The sequence below is a fragment of the Merops nubicus genome, unplaced genomic scaffold (genome assembly GCF_000691845.1).
Source record: "Merops nubicus isolate BGI_N331 unplaced genomic scaffold, ASM69184v1 scaffold1892, whole genome shotgun sequence".
In the NCBI taxonomy this organism is placed as follows: Eukaryota; Metazoa; Chordata; class Aves; order Coraciiformes; family Meropidae; genus Merops; species Merops nubicus.
This window is the reverse complement of record NW_008594049.1, coordinates 71282-91661: the sequence shown is the minus strand read 5'-3', so window position 1 is coordinate 91661 and position 20380 is coordinate 71282. Positions and strand designations below refer to the sequence as shown.

At 46.1% G+C, this 20380-nt stretch overlaps 1 protein-coding gene across 1 annotated transcript in view; it reads right to left on the bottom strand.

The window, feature by feature from the left end:
* Positions 1-12497: 12497 nt before the first annotated feature.
* Positions 12498-20380, bottom strand: part of LOC103768450 (protein sidekick-1) — a gene marked incomplete at its 5' end in the record, with an annotated part of 77383 nt that continues 69500 nt past the window's right edge. The window contains 3 exons of the mRNA XM_008935593.1: positions 12498-12770; positions 19266-19395; positions 19617-19737. Of these exons, the coding sequence (XP_008933841.1) occupies positions 12498-12770; positions 19266-19395; positions 19617-19737 (524 nt within the window). The remainder of the gene's footprint in view (positions 12771-19265; positions 19396-19616; positions 19738-20380) is intronic.

Sequence of the window (20380 nt, the reverse complement as noted above, 5' to 3'; positions counted from 1 at the left end):
TGTGGCAGGAACCTTATTCTACATTTTATGAGGTCTCCCCTTTATGAGACACCTTGAAGCAACTGTACTCTGGGAATTATCCTTTATCTGTGCATCCAAAGGCTGGTTCTCATACCAGAAGGACATCAAGAACCGTGATGAGAGGCAGGAGGAGAATCCAGCTGCTGGGGCAACGGCTCCCCAGCTGGGATTAGCTGCATTTCTTCCCTTGCACAAACCCTTTGATTTTCCAGCAACCTCTGCTCATAGCTGTTGTGATTTCTCAGCAAGAAGTGGGTTTGTAGTCCAGTATTTTCTCCTCTTTGGAACAGAAACTGAGGTAAAGGCAGACTTCAGGGCAGAACAAAGATGTTAGCTACCATTTCTCCCCCCCTAACCCCAAAGAAACTATTCAAGTGACTTCATGTGCAAGGAAATTGCTTGTTTGTCCAAAATAGGTTTGAGTTGGAGCAAGCTCAAGTTGTGGGTAACACTAAGGAGCAGACAGGATGCAGAGCCTGAACAAACCCATGGTGCTCCATCACGCAGCCAGAAGGGGAAGAGTGACACCACCCTCCTGACCCATTTCACATCAGGAGCACTTCTCTTCCCAGTGGTGACAGGCTCTGCCAACCTCCCCGTGACCCCACGGTGACAAACCCTCTGGCAGGGAATCCCACGTGGCTGGCAGTGGGGCTGTCCCTGCACAGGGCTCCCACAGCCGGGCTCTGCAGCATCCCCACCAGGACCCACATCCGTGGGGCACTCACGTGGCTGGTGAACTTCTGCCAGCTCCTTTTTGACCTGAGTGTTTTGGGGATTTTTTTGTGTTCCTACTCAGAGCGCTGTTGTCTCCCTCACTCCACAGATTTGAGAAAATCACAGTTGATAAGAAGTCCACCTCCCCATCAAAATTGCTGCTGTGGCTCAGAGCGGCGGGTGGGGCAATCCTGAGCACTCACTGTTGCATAATTTTATACAAATTGAATGCACTAAAGTGATGCTTTTATACTCACACAGCCCTTTGGACCAAACGTCTGTGGAGTGAGTACTTAGTGAGGCTGTTCTTTTAATGTGAGTATCACTGCAGTGGCACCCAGGAGGGTAAAGCAGAGGGGAAGGGTTTCCAGATCACGTTTCCTGGCAACTTTTAAAGGGTTTTAGGATTGTGGGTGAGAAAATCACACAACAGTGCTGCAGGTGAGGGTGCTGCTGCTTCCCAGCACCTTGTCTAGGAGAAAGGAAGATTGTTCCTCACGTCTGGGCTCCACAGCTCTCATCTGTCCAAGGCTGGTGATGACCCAGCAAAAACATCTTGTGGTACCAAAAGGGGGGTGATGAGTGCTCCCCACCACGCTCATGCAGCAGATGTGCTAAAATGTGAAAAATAACAGAAGAAACAGCAGCCTGTGAGTTGACATAACTGCTGCTTCTCATTTCACCTGTCTCAATATTGTCACTTCCACCCCCCCCCCCCCCCCCGATTTTAGTTAATAGCTTATTAAATAGGAAATGTTTCTGAGAGAGCTATTAACCCCCTTTGGTAAGAGTCACATCAACAACCAGTGATCTCTTCGAGGTGCTGGGCTAGGGCACAGTTACATATTAGAAGACAGAGATGGTTTACAGCCCTAATGATGTGTCCAGGGTTAATGATCTGTACCTGTAGAGGACCCAGACAGGTCCAAAAGGAACCTCCTACTTTGGGTCATGAGCAGAGGTGGCCTCAACTCATCTGACATCACCCTTCTTACTGACACCACCACAGTGCCATTGCTTTCCCCAGTAATAAGGAAACCCAAGGACTTCAGGAGGCTGGTGGGAGCCCCAGTGATATGCACACTGCTATAAAAGGATGATATATTCATATACTCAGGGGTGAGGAGAAGAGACTCCGTGAGACCTCTGCTTCCCCCCATGGCAGGGTGTCCCATGGTGGTCCTGGACACCACCAAAGCCATGCTCTACATGCCTCCCACACTTGGCTGTTGGCCACCACGTGGCCCATTGCACCTGGTGGTGCTCCTGCTGTGTTTGCCCCTGTCATGCTGCACCCATGCAACAATCCTGGTTCAATATTAACTGCAGCACTATCTCCCACTCCTTATCACAGCAGTGCTTGGATTTCATGCATTGGCTCCTTTCCCTGTGTCTGTGTTGCTGTCATTCAGGAGCACAGCACCCTTTGGCTGCAGCCAGCACCCTGCACTCCTCTCCTCTCCACCAAGAGGGGACAGGTGGCCAAGCAGAGTAAACACGTGGGAGTTCCAAACCTGATGGTCACCATGGTTAACACAAACAGAAAGGAATCTGAGCTGTGATACCTGGCCATAGTCACTGATAGTGTCCTAGCTGCAATGGGACAATATCTCAGAGCAGCTGGGGAAACAACAACTGAATTGACGGGGCACAGGAGATGATATTAAACCTCATGGAGAACATCAGAGGAGCAGGGCTGACAAACAGAAAACCCTCCTGTTTTTAAAAGCTCCTAGAGAGCCAAAGGTACAAAAAATAGATTTTCTTTTCCTCCACATGCTACAGAAAGTCATGTAACACACAACAGTCTTCTAATAGACATAGCAAACTGTCAGCCTTGTTAAGAACCAGGCTTTGTTCACTGATCGTCCCATCTTTAATGATTCTCTTCTTATGTTCCTCTCGTCCCACAAATGGGATCACAAGCTGTTTATTTCTGGCTCTTCCTTTCAAACCTTGCTCTCAAACGAGCCTCTTGAAAGGGCTAAATGGGAAAGCACCAGATGTACGACTTCCTCAAAGAGCTCCAGCAGCCGGGGAATGACCGAGGGCTGGCACTGGCTCCTACCTTCCTTTCCTCCAAGCCTGAAGCACGCAGAGCTTCATGCCTGGGTATTTCTGAGACCTCTACAGAGCAAACCACCCCATCACTCCTTTCATCCAGCAGCACTGCTGAATGCTCCTGAAGCACTGACAGCTGAAACTCATCTCCCTTTCACTCCTCTATAATTTCAGAGCAAGGACAGAAAATTATAAGCCACAGCAAGTGTTAGAGCATAAAACCAATTACAGAAAGCACAGAGGGGATAGTGCTCTGTGCACCCCCTGTGCACTCAGGCATCAGCTCCTCCAAGGACAGCCTCTCCTTTGCCTGTCTCACATCGTACCAGAGAAGACCTTCTCTGTCTTTTCTCACTTGCTGAAGCAGCTAGTACTTTCCAGAAAGTGAAGTGGCATTGCCACATCTGCAATGACCTCAATTTCAGTTGAGCCACTTCCCAATCTGGATTCAAGCAAGAAAAAAACTAAAAAAATCATGACACAGCGCTAAAGTCATCAGCTTTAAACACACAACATACAGCCCTTTCTACCATAATCCCCTTGCCTCCAAACCCACCCTATCTCATGAGCACACATGTTAAAAACAGCCCAGTGGCTGTAATCCATTTAGAGCCAGGATCTCAGCTTGGCCAGAGCCAGCACTCAGAGCAACGTTGCTGCCCAAGGACAGAATTTGGCCCATTGCTTCTGTCTCTGCTGCCTGGGTGCTGGTTGTTTTTTTCTGGGTATGTTCTGTGCACAGAGTAAGGGCAGGGGTGAAAGTGTTTAGCCCATGATTCATTCAGCATCACGGACTCCCTATCAGCGGGTGCTGGATGTGAGCCAGCCTGTGCATGTTTGGGCACAGTACCTCCTGAGAATCCAAGCAAGTATCACTGGAAGCTTCTCATTCAACCTCACCAGGAGGATTTTTCTACAGCAACTAAAGGCAGGTGTTTGGCTGGTTGGATTAACCCTTAATTACTTTGTGAAATGGGTTTTGTTGCAAACGAGCATCTTCTTCTCACCTTAATTTCTTCTGTGGTGTGCAGACAGCTATGGATCAATGAAAGTGTCTTCATCGATGGTTTTGCTGGATGGAGGCCTGGAATGCTGCATCCTTCCTCTGCCAGTTTGTTGCATGGTGGGAGGCAAAACATTTCCTAATTTCCATCAGATTACATGGTTTAATCCCAGAGGATAGTCTCTCGGCAGATATAGCCAGAGTCTCATAAATCAGTCTGGAAATTTGCCCTGCTTCATCCCAAATTTTCCACAGTTCAGTTTCTCTGATGACTCCAATTGCCCTGGTCCTCCCCTGCCCCCACCTCTGGGGTGTTTATACCAATCAGATGCACTTGGACGCACATAAAAAATAACCCAGAATGAAAAGAAAAAGGTTGTGTTTACAAGTTGAGTCTTGTACTGTTGGAATTAGTCTAATTAGGTCAGTCATGTTCCCCTGGTAGGGTAAGAATGATAGCGCTGGAAAACAGACAATTTAAAGACCCAAAAATAACTCATCCTGCTGTTTTGTAAGAAGGATGTGTTTCCTTCACCCTGCACTGAGGACATTTGCAGTCAAGGCCATTTGGGCACACCGACACCAGCCACACGAAGTGCAGGTTGGTCCCATGGGCAAAGCTGGCCCGTGTCTCTATTTCTTCCTACTGAAGGAAGCTGTGGTGAGGTCACCTGTGTTTCTGAGGCATTTCACCACCCTCAGCATCTGCCCCAGGCAAGACTGCACATGGGTTTGTTTTTTTTTTTCAGATTTGCCTTTTAGCCTTATCTGCACCGAATGCTTAGTGTACCAAGGGCAAGCTTTGACATGAGCTCAGATCAAGGCTCATGGTGAAGAACATGCCCATGGCTTTGCCACTGCCTGCACTCTGGCTTTGAACCTGACCAGCATGAACAGTGCACTAAACCCCCTGGAAGCTGCACAACGCAGGGAATTACCTTTGGATGACATCATGGCCATTGGTCTCTTCTTCCTGGCACATCATTGTCACCATCACACAACGACAGTTTGCTCCTTTCTCCACAGAGAGGTGCAGATTCTCTGATTCTGCAGATGACTTCACCTCTGCTGAGAAATTTCCCTTGTGAAACCTTGCAGAATGACTTCACACGTTAGACTCACCTGATTTAGGCTTATCCTAACCCGTTAATGAACACTGATGAACATGCCAATTGCCTATTTAATGAAGGTCTCTACTGGCCTAGGAAGCCAGCAGCCACGTTGCCTTGGCTTAGAGGGACGTGCCCTGCATTGCCAAGGAAACAAGACAGCAAAGCAAAAGGACTTCTGTTCTTGGGGCACAGTGGAAGTGAACAAAGACCCAACAAAAACGTGGGTTCAGATAAAGTTCCTTTTGATTTTGTGGGAAATTCAAGTTCGAAATGAAAATAATTGGCGAGGCAAGGGGAGGAGAGAAAAAAAAACAACCCTACCAAAACCAAGAGGCAGGCTTAAAAAAAAATGCAAATAAAAGGAGCAAAGAGAAAAATAAATAACCCCGGAGCAAAAATGCAGAGGGAAGAAGAGGAAACAAATGAGACAAATAGCAGGAAAAGGGTCAGCAATGAAAGCCCAGATTACTCAATTCAGTCAAGCCATTGCTTGTGCTGTTCAGGGCAGGGCGAGGAGCCAATCTGTTTTCTCTGGAATTGTTTAGGCTACAAATGCCATGGCAGAGTTCCCACCCACTCCCATGTTTATGTCTGTGCTCCAATCCTCACCACAAAAACACGCACGGAGGAAACTCATCCCGAGCAGAGCAAGGGCTGGAAGCAGGAGGATGATCCACTTCAGAGCCCAATGACCTCAAAAAAGCACTTCTGCATCTCATGGCAATTTTGCAGAATAATGTCTCGTTCACAAAATTCTACGGCGTGAGGATTTTCATCTTCAAAATGGGTACATTGATACCTCTGGGTTATTACAAGCTACCAGCCGCAGACGGCTGCCTGTATTTATACAACACTACATTATTTATAGTATCCCTTTCAGGAGCAGAAGAATATGAGTTCTTTCCTCAGCAGTTTGATTCCTCCCTGCCCCCCCTCTTCTCCCACTTGGAAAACATTGATTTCTCGCCCTCTTTTCTCCCACCAAAGCTGTAGCTGACCTGACTGCGTGGAGTTTACTTCTCTAGGCCAGATGCTCAGCTGGTGGAAAGCACCAACAGCCAGTCTGGAATACCAGAGCTGCACTGGTTTCCACCAGCTGGGATCTGGCCTGGACTCCCCAGCATCAGCACGTTTGTGGCAACCAGTTAACAGCTGCTAAGACACTGCAGGGGAGGACAGTTATTATTTGTGAGAATGAAGGTGTATAAAATGTTGGCCCCATGAACTTCTGAATGGGTTTTGACTTTCCTGTATTAAGGATCTGGAGGAATTTTATCCCTGCCAAATAACAAAATATTTAAGGCTAATCAAATTTTAAGTGGAAACTATTTGAGAGTGTCATTTTAGCCAAAAAGAAATGGGGGATTATACAATTTTGCAATTTTAATTTTACAATTAAAACCCAGAACTAACAGCAAAGAATTTCAGCCCCTGTTGCATTTCCACTGTCCCAAACTGTTAACTCGTGAGCATGCTGGCAAGGCACCTATAAACTTCTTCAAGCAAAAAATAACAGAAGAGGCTCAATTTATTTTTTTCCTCTCCCCCAAATAAAAGTACTAAGGACACACAGGTTTCCAAAAGGGTTCTTTTAATTAGAAGCAAGTTTGCAAAAGAAGAAATAACTTTCTCATATAAAATAGTGGAGTGGTGAAGGTGAGGCTAACAAGAGGTGTGGAACAAAAATCCAGGGCAAATCCCCAAGGAGACACTGAAAGAAAAGCAACAATCTGATAACCATAGTACACCGAAGGGCAACTCAAACAACCGTGTAAGGTGGTCCTACCCCTAAACTGACAGCAGATACCAAATCAGAGGATGGACTCCATCCAAAGAGTGGCAAAGTGACCAGCTACAAACTCACCATAACATCAGGTCCTTGCGTCTTTCTGCTACCCAGGAGCTCCCACTGCACCACTACAGTTCCCAGCACTGCCCAGGAGCTTCACAAAACCAAGAGGGGAGCACTGAGGGCACTTCCCAGGTGCCCCACCTGCAGAACACCACCACGACACGTTAGCAGAAAGGTTTCATTTCCAGATCTAAAGAATCGGACATAAATGGGAAAACACTTGGATATAAAGCTCTGTAACCCCATTCCAGTCTCTGTATGCAGTGATTCAAGCTCCAGGAAAGTGCACAGTGGTCAAACAGCATTAAAATAATGAGTACCCTGCCAAGTCTTGAGGCTCCAGGGCCCTTTAAAATGGGCAGGTGGCACCTTTGAGAAGACAAAAGTCTGAGTCAGAGCCTGCATCTCCAGTCACAAAGGTATTGCACCTCTTGTTCAAACACACCTCACCTGTCCCATGTGTCATGTGTGTGCTTATCAGCTGTGGCTCTCTGCTATCAGGGACAGCAAACTTTACACCTTCACAAAGTGCAAGCCAGCTCTGTTTGCCTAGGAGGGCTGGGGGTGGAGATGTGGGGGAAAAAAAACAGAATACAGAAACACAGAGACCAGAAGACCTGACTTGTCAGGCGGAGCCATTTAAGGCCCATGCCCAGCCCAATATATTTAGTCTTGGAGTGAATGTGCTCCTAATTCCAGGATGACTTTGGTAAGGAGGTTCCAATGGACACTGTACAACCATACTGCCATGCATGTGGCTGTGTGTAAACACCACAGCAACATATAGTTTGATGGTTTATGGTTGGACCCCAGCTTCCAGTTGGATTTGAAGACCTTAAGGGTCTCTTCCAACCTAATTGATTCTATACCTCCCCCCACGTGACCTCTAGTAATTCCATGATGATGTATGGACTTCACACACACTGGCAAAAACCTATAAAACCAACCCAAGAAATGCAACTGAAGAGGCTGTTTGCAGCACAACCTGCACATCTAGCAACTGTCCTGTGATGGCTTTTCCTCTCCAAACATAACCTCGCATTGCATGTGCCCTCCTGGCTGCTGTTGGCAAAGGAGATCATTAAAGAGAGGAGTGGATCACGTTCAGTGTTACATATCAAAGGTTTCTAGGACCTCAAGATTTCTAATGGTCCTGCCAGAGATTTTTTTTTTTTTAATTTCCCAATATATTTCTTTTCTAAAGAGATTTTTTTTCTGAGTCAAGTTGCCCTGCTTAACTGAAAACAGCAAGTGGGAGAAGACACCACTGCTCTGTATGTATAAAGAATTATCTCTCCTCCCTTTTTTTTTTTGGAGAGCAGATTGGATAATCTTTGGATGACCCAATGGATTTCTGGAGGGGAGCAATGACAAGGATAATAAATGTATCCTCATGTCAAGACAGACTTGGAAATTTATTCTAAACAATTGCTACAGCAGCTTCTGGCAGAGACCTGGGTATAAGCAGGAGAAATGAGATCTTGGCCCATCTGCAAAGCACCACTGGCTTTAGCACTCACAATGAAGAGGGGGAGGGGGGGAAAAAAAAATCCTTTTGGGTAATGGATTAGTTTCTTTTTCTGTATTTTTTTTCCCTTCTCCTCAGTAATTCCAACAGCTTCCAAAAGTGGCATCAGTGCACGCAGTGTGATTCCTTTAGTAAATGCTGATGAAACCCTTTGCTCCGTGTGCTCTCGCCTCTCCCTGCCCTCCCCACGAAGGGTTTTCACGTGGGTGATGCCCAGGGTGGGGAAAAAGACTCTGTCGAAGGCTGCCCTCTCCTGTCCTTCCTCACTGCTGCTCCTGCCAGCCGAGCAGCACTGGTCCTGCACCAGCACCAGAGCATCCAAAGATGGGAACGGAAAACACCCCACCCAAGGGCACGGGGGATGGTGGGGGACACCACCACACCATGATGTGTGCTATGGACTTTCAGGGGATAAAATGTTCCACTTAGAGTGGGCTGGAAGAGTGCAGCTCCTTCACTGGCGTGCACCTTTGCACGTGATGTACAACAGGGGCAACCCGAGGTTCAGTGCCAGGCGGGGTCCTGGCAGCATCGCTGACGTGGTGGCTGGTCCCCTTTCAGCCCTGGGAGGGGAGTGACAACTTTCTTGGAGGAAAATGGATATTTCCATGGCTGTTGCATGAAAAATGAGCTCCTATTAAACCATTCCCTGAAATGTCTTCCTTGGTCATTTCACAACGTTGTTTGTATTTTTTAGTAACAGCCATCAAGAGACCTGAGAAACATGGGAAAGTAAATAAATAAAGAAAAATAAAATACCCTAAGAAGGTGTTTTAAATATCAGCTTTCATTTTTCAAGACTGCTGTAAACAGGAAGATGGAAACAGAAGTGGATTTGATGGGTGAAGTTATTGTAACATGACAACTGATGTTTAAAAGTCGTATTTCAAGGCTGCAATTCCCAGAGATTACAGCTATGAAATAAAGCTTTCTTGCTAACTGATGGAGTGTTTCCTTCCAGATAGAACAATTTACCTGATATCTGAGGTAAATAAAACCTACCCATTAATCATATTTTACAAGTACAGCATGTTAACAAGAAGGCACAGGCATCATGCATGTAGCTACACAGGATCCTGGGCAGCAGAACACGCATGCTGTGCTCACCTCAGTGGGGAGCAGGGCAGTGCCCTTCCACACTCTGCCAGTGCCTGAGTGAAATAAAGCCCCATGTAAGAAAAGCCAGTTCCTAAACAGAACATTACCAAGAGTGACAGCAGTGTGGAGTGGAAAGGAACAGAAATACCTTTGTTCAGATCAACAGGTCCTAAAGGAATCACACCTAACCTGTTACTTCAGCAGCAGTCAGGAGAAAAGGGCCATACAGCCAACTCAGCAGGTCCTCAGCAAGCTCAGGCTTTATAGGTGTGGGTAGTTCTGAGGAAAAACAGTCTCTTCCCCTTGCCTTGTATAGATCGTGCTGCTCCCCACGTTGTCCTGCAGCAAGCAGGGGCCACAAAGTCCCCTTCCTTTATGCCCCATGGCTTCCTTGCTTTTTTTACTCAATGTGGCATCAGATCAGCCCAAGGTAGTAACTGCACCTTGCACCAATTCAGATCTAGCAACGCTCAGGAGATAAGGAGCTGTTTGCACCACGCTTTCCTTTGGAGCAAACTCTTCGGTGTCCGATCTACTTTCTACTAATCTACATCCCTAAATCCCTAGTGGTCCTTGGAAGGCTCCTCCTGTGGCACTACCTCTCATCCCTCTTGGAGAAGCACCTTTAAAATCCCAACAGCAATTGCATTGCTATGTCACATGTATATAAAAAAAAAAGGCATTTAAAAATATGCAATCTGATGTGGGAAATAACAATGGAGGAAGAAAACAAATCAGAACATCATGTAGATAAATTTTGTCTAAGAAACAAAAAACTCGAGACTGCAAACAAATTTTTGTCAGTTCAGTCATTAAAGCAAAGTCCATATGGCTTAAGAGAACAGTCAAAGTGCACAGAAGGCAGTGGGGGTTTGTTTGCTTTGCACTCCTCTTTGCAGTAAGCTCCACGTCATTCTCTTTGGAACCCCTTCTCCATCCCACACACATCCTACCCAGGTGCAGAGAGGGGGATGGCTCACGGGGTTTTGGCTCACCCCCTTGTCTTTGCACATCCCTTGTGATCTAATGAGTCGTGGCTCATCATCCCAAACTCAAAAGCCCTTAGACACACCCACTGGAGTTTTTGGTTTTGAACATTTTCTTTTGGGAGCCTTTGGAGAGGAGCAGCAATCCAGTGCCAGAGCTATCCAGCACCTGCATGCACCGAGAGCAGCAGTGCTCAGAGGCAGTGCCAGAGAGTAAAAGCAGTTCTGAGATTGTCTGCCCTGCCTAAGAGGCACTGAAAGGTGACAGCAGGGCTCAGCTTGCCCTTGGACCTCAGCTGCTCAGGTGAGATGTCACCAGGCTACTTCTAACCAGCCCCCACGGGCAGGAACAGGCAGACACTGTAATCAATGCCAGCTTGGTCTGAACAACCTGCCTTGAAGCCACCCCCCCTCAGTGCCACAGCTGTCCCACACCCCTCCAGGGGGGACAAGGACAACCTGCAGTAGTAACGGTGCCCACACGTCCCCTGATGAGATCTTAGCAAACAGCAGGATACCAATTTTCCTGGCTGACCTGCACCCACCTGGGAATGCCAGAAGCTGGCATGGCAAGGACTTGCCTGCTTCCAAAATTCACCTTTCAAACTCTTCCAGTAAGAAGTCTGGTGATACAGAACTGTTTCTAGGCCCAAGGGCTGGACTTGGATTCTTTAAACTCCTGATAACTTCCTTGTGAGTAAACAATTTGCTGCTAAACATGATAGACTCAGGAAAAAGGACAGAAAAGAAGAGAACAAAAAGGGAGCTATACAAAAGGATGGAAAATAAACTAAAAATCCCCTCTCTTCTTTCCAAAGGCTGTAGCTTCAAGTGCACAAAGGGTACTGTAAACGTGCACAAGGTAATTCATGACCCTAATGCTCGAAAAACCTGGTTAGCTTTATTTGGAGACACTTTGTTGCTTCTCCCAGATACAAAGCTGAAAAATCAATAAAAGGCACCTGTGGACACCCCAACTCGCCCAGTCCGTGTGGTGTGTCTTTGGACTAAAAAAATCAAATCAAACAAAGCCAGCTACCCTGTACTTTTTTTATAGACCAATAAGCAGCACTGCAGAAGCTGGGTGAGAAAGGATGCTCAACTTCTATTGACAGGGCAGGATAACTTTGATCATCAAAAACCTCATCAATTAGTAGACTCTCTAGCTTGTCACTGCAGTCTTAATTGAAAGATTCCTCTGGCTTGCTGGGTTTTGTCCTCTGACTGTTAAAAATGATCATTTCAAATGGCACACGCAGCCCATGAGGGAGGATTAGAGCCACACCAAAAATAAACCGACCTTGCATCTGAATTCTTGGCACTTGCCTCACCCACTGCTGCCTATGGTGATCTTTTGAGCCATCTCCTCTTCCAAAGGCCCCGGAGCTGGAATATTTAATGAAAGCAGCAGGTCCCATTTGAACAAGAAAGTAGAACAGGTCAGTAATTCAGTGTAAATACACCAGTAGTGAGCCTAAAGCAGACACAGTGACACATCCGAGCCTAAGTTGATCAGCCAGTGCTCCTAATGTGGGGAGCAGCAATAAGAAGAGGAGAGAGGAGGTGTCTGCTTTTCACATAAAATTTCTTCCTTTTTCTGTGTTTTCCTACTTGACACCTTGATGATAGGGAAAAATTAAAAAGAAAAAAAAAAAAAAAAGAAAAAAAAAAGAAGAGTAGAGAAACAGGAAGAAAAAGGAGCCTGGGAGGTTTTATGTTTTCTCTTCAAATCACATCACAAAGTCACTCATTGCATCTAGGGAATTCACCTCCTTGTTTGGGAATGGAGGGGACAGGAGCAGGGAAGAGAAAGAAAGAGGGAAGAGAAGGGCCTGGGAGCTGCTTCCTGAAGCAGTGTTACAAAAAGCAGTTAAAAAACCCCTACTATTCACAAGTGGTTAAAATCATCGCTTTGCAGAATTCCACTGTTTTTTTTTGTTTTTTTCCCCTTAAACAAAGGATCAGCTCCATGTTTTTTGAGTTGATTGTCTGCAGAAAAACAAAAACCACCCCAGCCTCATCCGTTTCTCCCCTGACAGGGAAGTTCTCCACCCCCAGTTCAGCACGACGGGTCCCCCCAGAGCCGCCGGTGCTCCGGTTGTCTCCTCCGAGCCCTGCCTCAGACGAAGGAGGAGAACCCTGTGACTGGAGTCCGGGAGCCGGGCGCGGGCTGTCCCGTTGGGGTGTACACCCCTCCTGAGCTCTGTGTGGTGATGACAGTCTGGAAATAGGGCTCTGTCTCGCCGGCGGCACACTCCTCGTATCTGTAGGGCACGGGGTGCTTCACCCCCTTCTGCTGCCGCTTCCAGGAGTTGTAGTAGGTGGGGTCGCTCATGTAGTGGTTCACAAAGGAGTGCTTTGGCAACTCGTCTTCATAGTCCGAGTCAGTGGCCTGAAGAGTCAGGGGAAAAAAAAATATTAAAAAAAAATCAGCCATGAACATCTAGGATTTGGCCTGTTCCACTCTGAAAGAAATTAGCGGCAAGTTTAACATCACCAGCTGACAAAAGCTGTGGTGTTAGGGTGGGATGGGTTGTAACCCAAGTGTAACACGTGCTGGACTGCAGAAACACATTGTGCTCTTCAGTCAGGCTTTGCTCTAGAGGGAGAAACCCCAGACAAACACTGGTGCAAGAGATGCAGAGAAATCCCTCCTAATTCACTGCAGAATGCTGCAGCAGGGGTTAGGAGTTCCTGCTGTGACAGAAGATGCAGGGAAGTGTGGAGACATCCCAAGGAAACTGACAGCTTTTACTCAACACGACTGCAATTCCACTTGCAGTGGAGAACACCTTCTGATGCAAGGAGAGAAACGTCTTCCCTGCAAACAGGCTGAAGTTAGCCAGACCTGCTGTTCTCTGTGGTGGTCACACCAAGCCACCTGCACAGTACTCTGAGCTTGGCTTGCAAGCCCCATTAACTATTGAAAATTAGTTGTATCACTGAAAGGGAATTAAGCAAAATCACAGGTGTTTTTTTTTTTATTGTTATTTTTTCAGGCAAACAACTCTATCTGTATCCTCCAGCTGATTATGGGTAGCACAAAAGGTGCACAACCAGCAGTGATGGAAGAAAGGTAAAATGCAAAATCTGGACAAGAGAAACTGCCAGGCAGAGGGGAGGTTGCTTTCTTGGGATGGTTCAGGCACAGCCCTGTGTTCAGAGCGTATCTTACCCCTGAAACATTTATGCACAGTGGCTGGATAGCTTCAAAGCTCATATCAATATCGAGCGGGAGCTCTACTGAGATATAACTAGATAAGCTTTGTGCATCTGCCCCTCCTCTGAAGTGCTGCTGCTGTGATACAGCTGGAGGAATCACAGAGGGCTCGTGCATCTCCTCTGAGCCCAGAGACCACAGAAAAGCCTTGGCTGTGGTATCCAAGTGCACATTTTCCTTCTGTTCCCACTAATGTTCCCACCAGTAACAGCCACATCCCATACAGCGTACAAACATTTACCCGGCTGTTTCCCTAGCTCATCCCTCCTCTCAAAAACCTCTGCTTTGAGTAGGCAAAAACTTTTACTCCTTTTTTTTTCCCTCCCCTGATAGTCTGCATAGCTGACTCTAAACGCAATTAAATATCAAAGTAGTAGCTGCCTAAGACACAGAAGAGAGAGATGGGTAAGTGCAGCTCGTAACTGTTAGTTGCTGCAATTAGTTTCAAAAGGTTGGTATCGTTCTGATCTATGACACCACACAGCACACACACATCCTTCTTGATCCTGCCTGCCACACAACGAGTCTCTCCTCCTCTAAAGCTCCTTCTTAATGGTCTCTGAAGAACAATCCTCAAATGCCTTGCAAACCATCATTTGAAAAGGGCACTGCATCCATCATCCCACGTCTTTGCTTAGAGAGCTGCTTCGGTACTATTCTGTGCTGATTTTCCTGCATTGAGGGTCATGGACAGAGTTGGGAAATTTTTCCCAGAGTTTTCCAAAAGTCTGAGCAAAGCAGCTCTTTACAGCTCTGTAAAAATTCCCTTCCACTATTAGCGTGCTTTGGATCTTTCAGAGTTATGTGTCACTTGATTATTTTATGTGATTAATATTATAACACAACCCTACCAACATTTAATAATAATTCCAGAAGGAATGCAGCAAGTCTGTCTCCTAGAAGAACCTTCCTTGGCACCAGCTGCCAGCCTTGGGAAGCCAACACCCGTCTCCCACTGAAGACCTTCCTGAACAGGTGTTTTTTGCTAGAATATCCCCAGCTTTGGACCAGTTCATAGCCAGTGGGTGCAGAGAGCAGCTCCAGAGCCTTGGCACTGCTGCAGGGACCATCCTGCCAGCACTGTCCCCTCTGGTTTTGTAAGGGGCTCCAACAGGAGTCCCTCTGATGGCTGCAGATGGGCAGCATGGCAGGGCACGGCAGGGGTGATGTGGGCATCCAGAAGAAAAGTCTTTACATCCTAGGTGGAGGCATGTGGTTATGGTTCAACTTGCCAGAAGCAGCACCTGAAGGTGTGAACTCCTATCATGGGCTTGCTCTCTCCAAAGGCACATCACTACCAACTTTGCTGTGTCTTCTGACTCCTGCACCCCACCGTTACTGACCCAGACACGCTCAGCCACCCCGCAAAGCAACAAACCTCTGATGAAAAGATGGGTCACAATGGAGTTGAGGTGTCATAAGCATAAGGAGAAGAACCTCAAATTTCTAGTGGCTCCTTACTGGTCTTCCTGATGTCCCCACAGACATATAAAAACATAAAGACAACTAGAAGGCTGGAAGCTCTAAGAAGAAAAGCTGAGAAGCAGCTGTATCCAGAAGACCAATCCATGACTTGATAGGCACAGTAATACTGATGCACCCACTTGATTTCTGCCCATCGTTAGCAGAAAAACGTTAACCCACAAAACTCATATAATTTTTGTACCTAAGCCAAGTTCTTTCAAGACTGCCAGAAGTCAATATTATAAAGAGGAGAAATACAGGGAATACTTTTAGGTGGGCTGCTGCCATTTGAAATATGGTGTCACTCGGACTTGCCAGGAACAGCAAAAGGGAATTTAAAGCAATATCACCTACTGATAACCCATCCACTAATTAGTCCATTATAACAAAAGAAAGAAAGCACTAATTCAGTGTAAATCAGACCAGGGCTTTTCAGAAGTGACTTCCATGAAACAGATGTAGCTGCACTAACTCCAGCCTTTCACCATCATTAGCACTGATGCTGGGAAGGATAACCTACTTGTCAGTGTTGATACAACGTGTTTGCTTTGTGTTTCCTTCAGAGCAGGCAGGAACTGACTATTCTGTCCATGTCCCTTAAGTATCTTCTAAGGTCTGCTGTGTACAAGGTACTAATAACCACTCTTACCAGCAAGGAATTCTTTGAATTGCCATTCCACATCTCCCTCTGCCCTGATGAAAATCAAGGAGCAAGATAAACCTGTTTTGCATGACAATACAAACAGTTTACACTGGAAGATTACTTTTTAGTGGGTTTAAAATCATTGAGTAAATAGAAATGCTGCAGGGCTTTTTGTTGTGTTTTCAGTTTTCTCCCTTCGGTGTGGCTGTGGCTTTGTTACCTTGGAAACCTCCATAGGCTGGGGTGTGATTGGGTGTGTGGTGACATTACAGACTGTCAACCAAAGGTACATGGATGCCTGTGAAACAACAAATACAGAAAATGAAAGGCTATTTAAGCAGGTGTTTTGATAGCATAAAATGCACAAGTGTTCAGAGGCAAGTTTGCAACCAGAGTTGGCTAGCTCAGTCAAAGGGGAATTTGAAAATGGTTCCAATTATAGTCTCCTTTTAAAGTGACTGCATAAGAAACAACCTTATGAGATTATTTCTAAAAATGCAGATGGCAGCAGTTTCTTTTGGTTCAGATGAAATGAATATGCTGTAAACCAGACAAGGTAACCTAGGAGGCAAATGGATTTCTCTGGATACAGGAACCCTTGCCTATTTAATGTGTCACCTGCAGCTGGTTTCCACACGGTGCCCAACTTGTCAAAATCATTAGAGGACTTTATTGGAAACAAGTTAAACCATATTCCCTGTTAAGTGTTAAGTGGAAATTTATAGTATCTTCCTACAGAGCTGAGAAGGCAGAAGTCAGTCAGAGTGCAGAGAGCAGCTGGGAAGACCAGAGCACCACTGGCATTCAGCACTGGCTGATAACGTGTGCAACCGGTGAGAACATCATCCCCTGAAAGCTGTTTTTGGGAATCCACAAGGGCATCCAAGAACAAACACACACAAAGCATCCTCCCCTCACGGGAAACTGCTCTTCCATGACTGGATGTATCATCAAATTTCTGTACATGGTGAACACCAAATTTCTTCAGATTATCTGTCCAAGGCCTTGTCCACTTGACTCATTATCTAAAAGCCTATTATTATTAATCATTTAGAAATTACACTCTTAGCACTCTCTTGCTCCATACCTGCCAATTAAGCTACTTTAGCCTCATTAACAGTACTGGTGCTTGGCTTTCATGACATGGAGTAAGTTAACCACTTGATTTATGAATATTAAGAGTACTGCTTGGTCTGCTTGATTTTCCCCTTGTTTCTTCTGCTCTCCTGATCAGGAGGGAGCTCGAAGGAAGGCTCCCAGGCAGCCGTAAGTGCAGTCAGTCAGCCTGAGAGTTTCTTGCAGTCTCCTTCATGTTCAGTAAACCCCATGAGACATGAAGCCAGTGAGCTTCCTTCTTTTCTATATAAAATCTTGACACCTCAGGCAACGGGGGTAAGACGAAGCAGCAATAAGATGACATGTGAGTTGAAAGCAAAAGCAGTTTTTGGCCCTGCCTGCCCTTATGGACATTGCATTGAGTGGAGTTTGAGATCCACACAAACATGTATCAGAGGGAAACAGCATCAGGAACACCTTTGCTGCAGAGGACCAAACCTGTGTAGAGCTCTTAAATAAAAAGTTTTCTTTAACTCCTCATATAATGGGAAACATTTCTGCCTGCTGAGAGAGATGGACATTCTGAAATTCTCAGAAAACAGAGCTTCTCTGGTAAGATCTCCTTTGAGAATAGAAGCAAAAAGAACAGAAAAGACAAACAGGAAGAGCTAATAGGTACAGAAATACTTGAAAACAGAGTGGTCAAACATCCATTCCCACCTCTCACCTCCCATCTGTACCAGCCAATGTAAACAGCATTTTCAGGCTGATCAAAAGGCAGCATCTCCTATCGCTGCCTCTACTGGGAGCATATTAACATTTCATGCCTAAAAGCACTCCCCACCACCAAAACAAACAAGCATCAAAGACATTACACAGAAGGGCTGCCGATCTAAGCCCCAAGGAAAAAGAGGAGACACATTTTGTTCACATACCCACTTGCATACCCAGATTCACAAACACACTGGAATCTCAATCGAGACCTCAAGGCTCGATTGCAATACACAGTAAATAATATTAATAATAGCCTGAGAAAAAGTAACAAACCCCACTTTCTTCTGGGTTGTACGAGCAGTGCATAGAGAAGGCAGTAATGACACCCTGCGAGCAGCTTTCTGCATTACTAGGGAACGCCACACGGGGCATTGAAATGAATGTCAAAAGGTGCCAGTGCTAAATTCATGATCATGCTCAGCAAACTGTTTTAATGACAGGTTTAATGCCGGGTTGTTACAGTGACATGACCAAAGCACTGTGGGTTTAATCTGGAGGGTAACGCTTGTGTGTTTCACAGACAGCAGCTCCAGCTATGCCCAGGAAAGCTGCCTGAGCTGCACGCCGGGTTGGCCACAGGGCAGTGCAAAGCAGCAGGCTGTCCGTGGTGATTAACAGGAGGTGAGAGCTAGGTAGCCAGGAAAAGCAGCTGTAGCTGCAGGTGCAGAAAAGCTACAGATGAAAACTGTCATCTTCTTTCACTGCTTGCTGCTCTTGATTTATTCTTGCTAGAAGGGTCAGGTTTGGAGTGGTTTGGCCCACTGCTCGCTTCTTGCGCTGTCAGTTCAGATTCGTCAGGATCTCAGCTGACAACACACGATTTAAGAGACAGATTTACCTTTCTGGATATCCCTTGAAGTCTGTCTATTCACCTCTGGCCACCGTTGGACATGGACAGACCACAAGTGTTTACTTTCTTTTTTAAAGGGCTGTAAGACACAAGGTGGAGCACTGCCAGTGGGATAACGCCGGTGTACACCCACCATCCTGCGAGGATAGAGACTAGAGGCAACCCCAGCAGAAGGCTCCTCTTCAGTCAGACTAAAGGTGCAGGCTGGTTTGTTCAGAAACCTGAATGCTGGGCTCTCTCAGCCATGGGCATGTACTCCCTGGCAGGTTACTCATTCCCCAGTTACTCCCATTGTAACAGAGGCAGGAGTTCTCACCACTCAAGACCACTCTCCTGAAATTGTGGTGTTTGCTCTAGCTGTCTCAAAAAGGCACTGTGAAAACTTTGAATCACATCCTGTACTTCAGTCAGTGCAACAATCCAAAGTGTGTCCCACCTTCAACCCATCCAGATGGTAGCTGCAGCCACCTGGTTATTTTGCAGCATATATATGTTTTGCCAAGAGTGCTCCAAGTTTGCAGCCTACAGGCAGAAGTTTGCAGAATTTTGCAGCTCCTTCCAGAGAGGTCAGCACCCACTGGCTGACCACCTTTGTCCTTCTATGTAACACTGGAAAACTGAGTATCTGCCAAGGCCAGGTCTGGAATCTGCCCTGGCTGGGTCCTGCTTGTCATTCTTTCCTCTGACATTTTTGTTTTAAGATGTGATATGAACAGCCTGGTGGATTGGACATTTGAACGTCCCCAAGGCAGACAAGTGGTGACAACACAGTACAATGCAGGCACGGGATTTGGACCTCAAAAACTTGCCAGGATTCAGTGGGGAACTGGATGTCTGCAGTAACTGGGCACCATTTGGCAAGGCAAAGGGAAACCCTTACCTCTGACTCGGACACTTCTAAGGGCTTCTCGTTCAGGCCCAAGCCCTCGCTCAGCACAGCTCCGTTGTACTTATTGCAGATATCCTCATCAGAGTAGTGCAGCCCCCCGGGGCTTGGGCGAGGAGGAGACCTAGGAGGTGTAAAGGGTGAGTGTATTGGATATTGTCATTCTCTGAAATGACACAATTCAGTCGTGCTTAGAAGCCAGAATCACAGCCTGTGGCAGTGATTTGGACTTAAAAGTCTTTCCTAGATCCTCCAGACAACAGGCTCTCCCCTTTGTCTATTTAACAGTTGCTCAAAGCTGGATAAAAACCCACTTTTAAGAGTGTGGAGGCTCCAGTTTCTCACCTTGTTCCATTCTTCTTTGAGAAGGTGCTCTTGATGTTCAGGTGTCTACTGTTGAGCTCCAGAGCAGTGAAGCCTCCATTATCCAGAGTGACTGACTCTTCCACGTTGGAAATGGTTTTACCTGGAGCCAGGCAATGACAGATTCAGCTGAAACAAAGGCACTTCTCCCCCAGTACAACCACAGGAGCTAACTTTGTCCTTCTTTGTCTTTTATCGCATCATTAATTATTTGAAAATCTTTTTACCTTTCTTACTGGAGAATGAGAACAATCAGAGTAAAGGAGAGGAACTTATCAAGAGTGTGAACGGGCAGAAGGAGCTAAAGGAGGGGGAAGGAGTCATGGATGAATGCATTTCATTCAGAAGTATCTAAAATAGCACAGATAAACTGTGCTCCAAAAGTGCTTATTCTTGTCTTTTGACTATGAATAGAAGCCAGGTGACTTATTCAGGTGGCCACTGAAGGCGTCCTAAATTAGATGCTGTGAATCCCAGTCATGCTGACTGAAGTGAAGCAAGAGAAAGTAAAACTAGGAAAGAAAGAAAAAGAAAATAAGAAAGGGGGTGGAAAAGGCAGGAAAGAAAGCAAGAGAAAGGGTAAATGGGCGGCAAATAAGATGCCAGGGTTTTTAATGAGGGTAAGACACAGATGTGAGAAATCACAGAACAATGTAAGGCAGGGAGAACAGGGCACTGGCAGAAGAGGGGAAAATACAGCAAAGTCTATTAATTCTTATGATCAAATATAGCAAGAGCTTATTCTC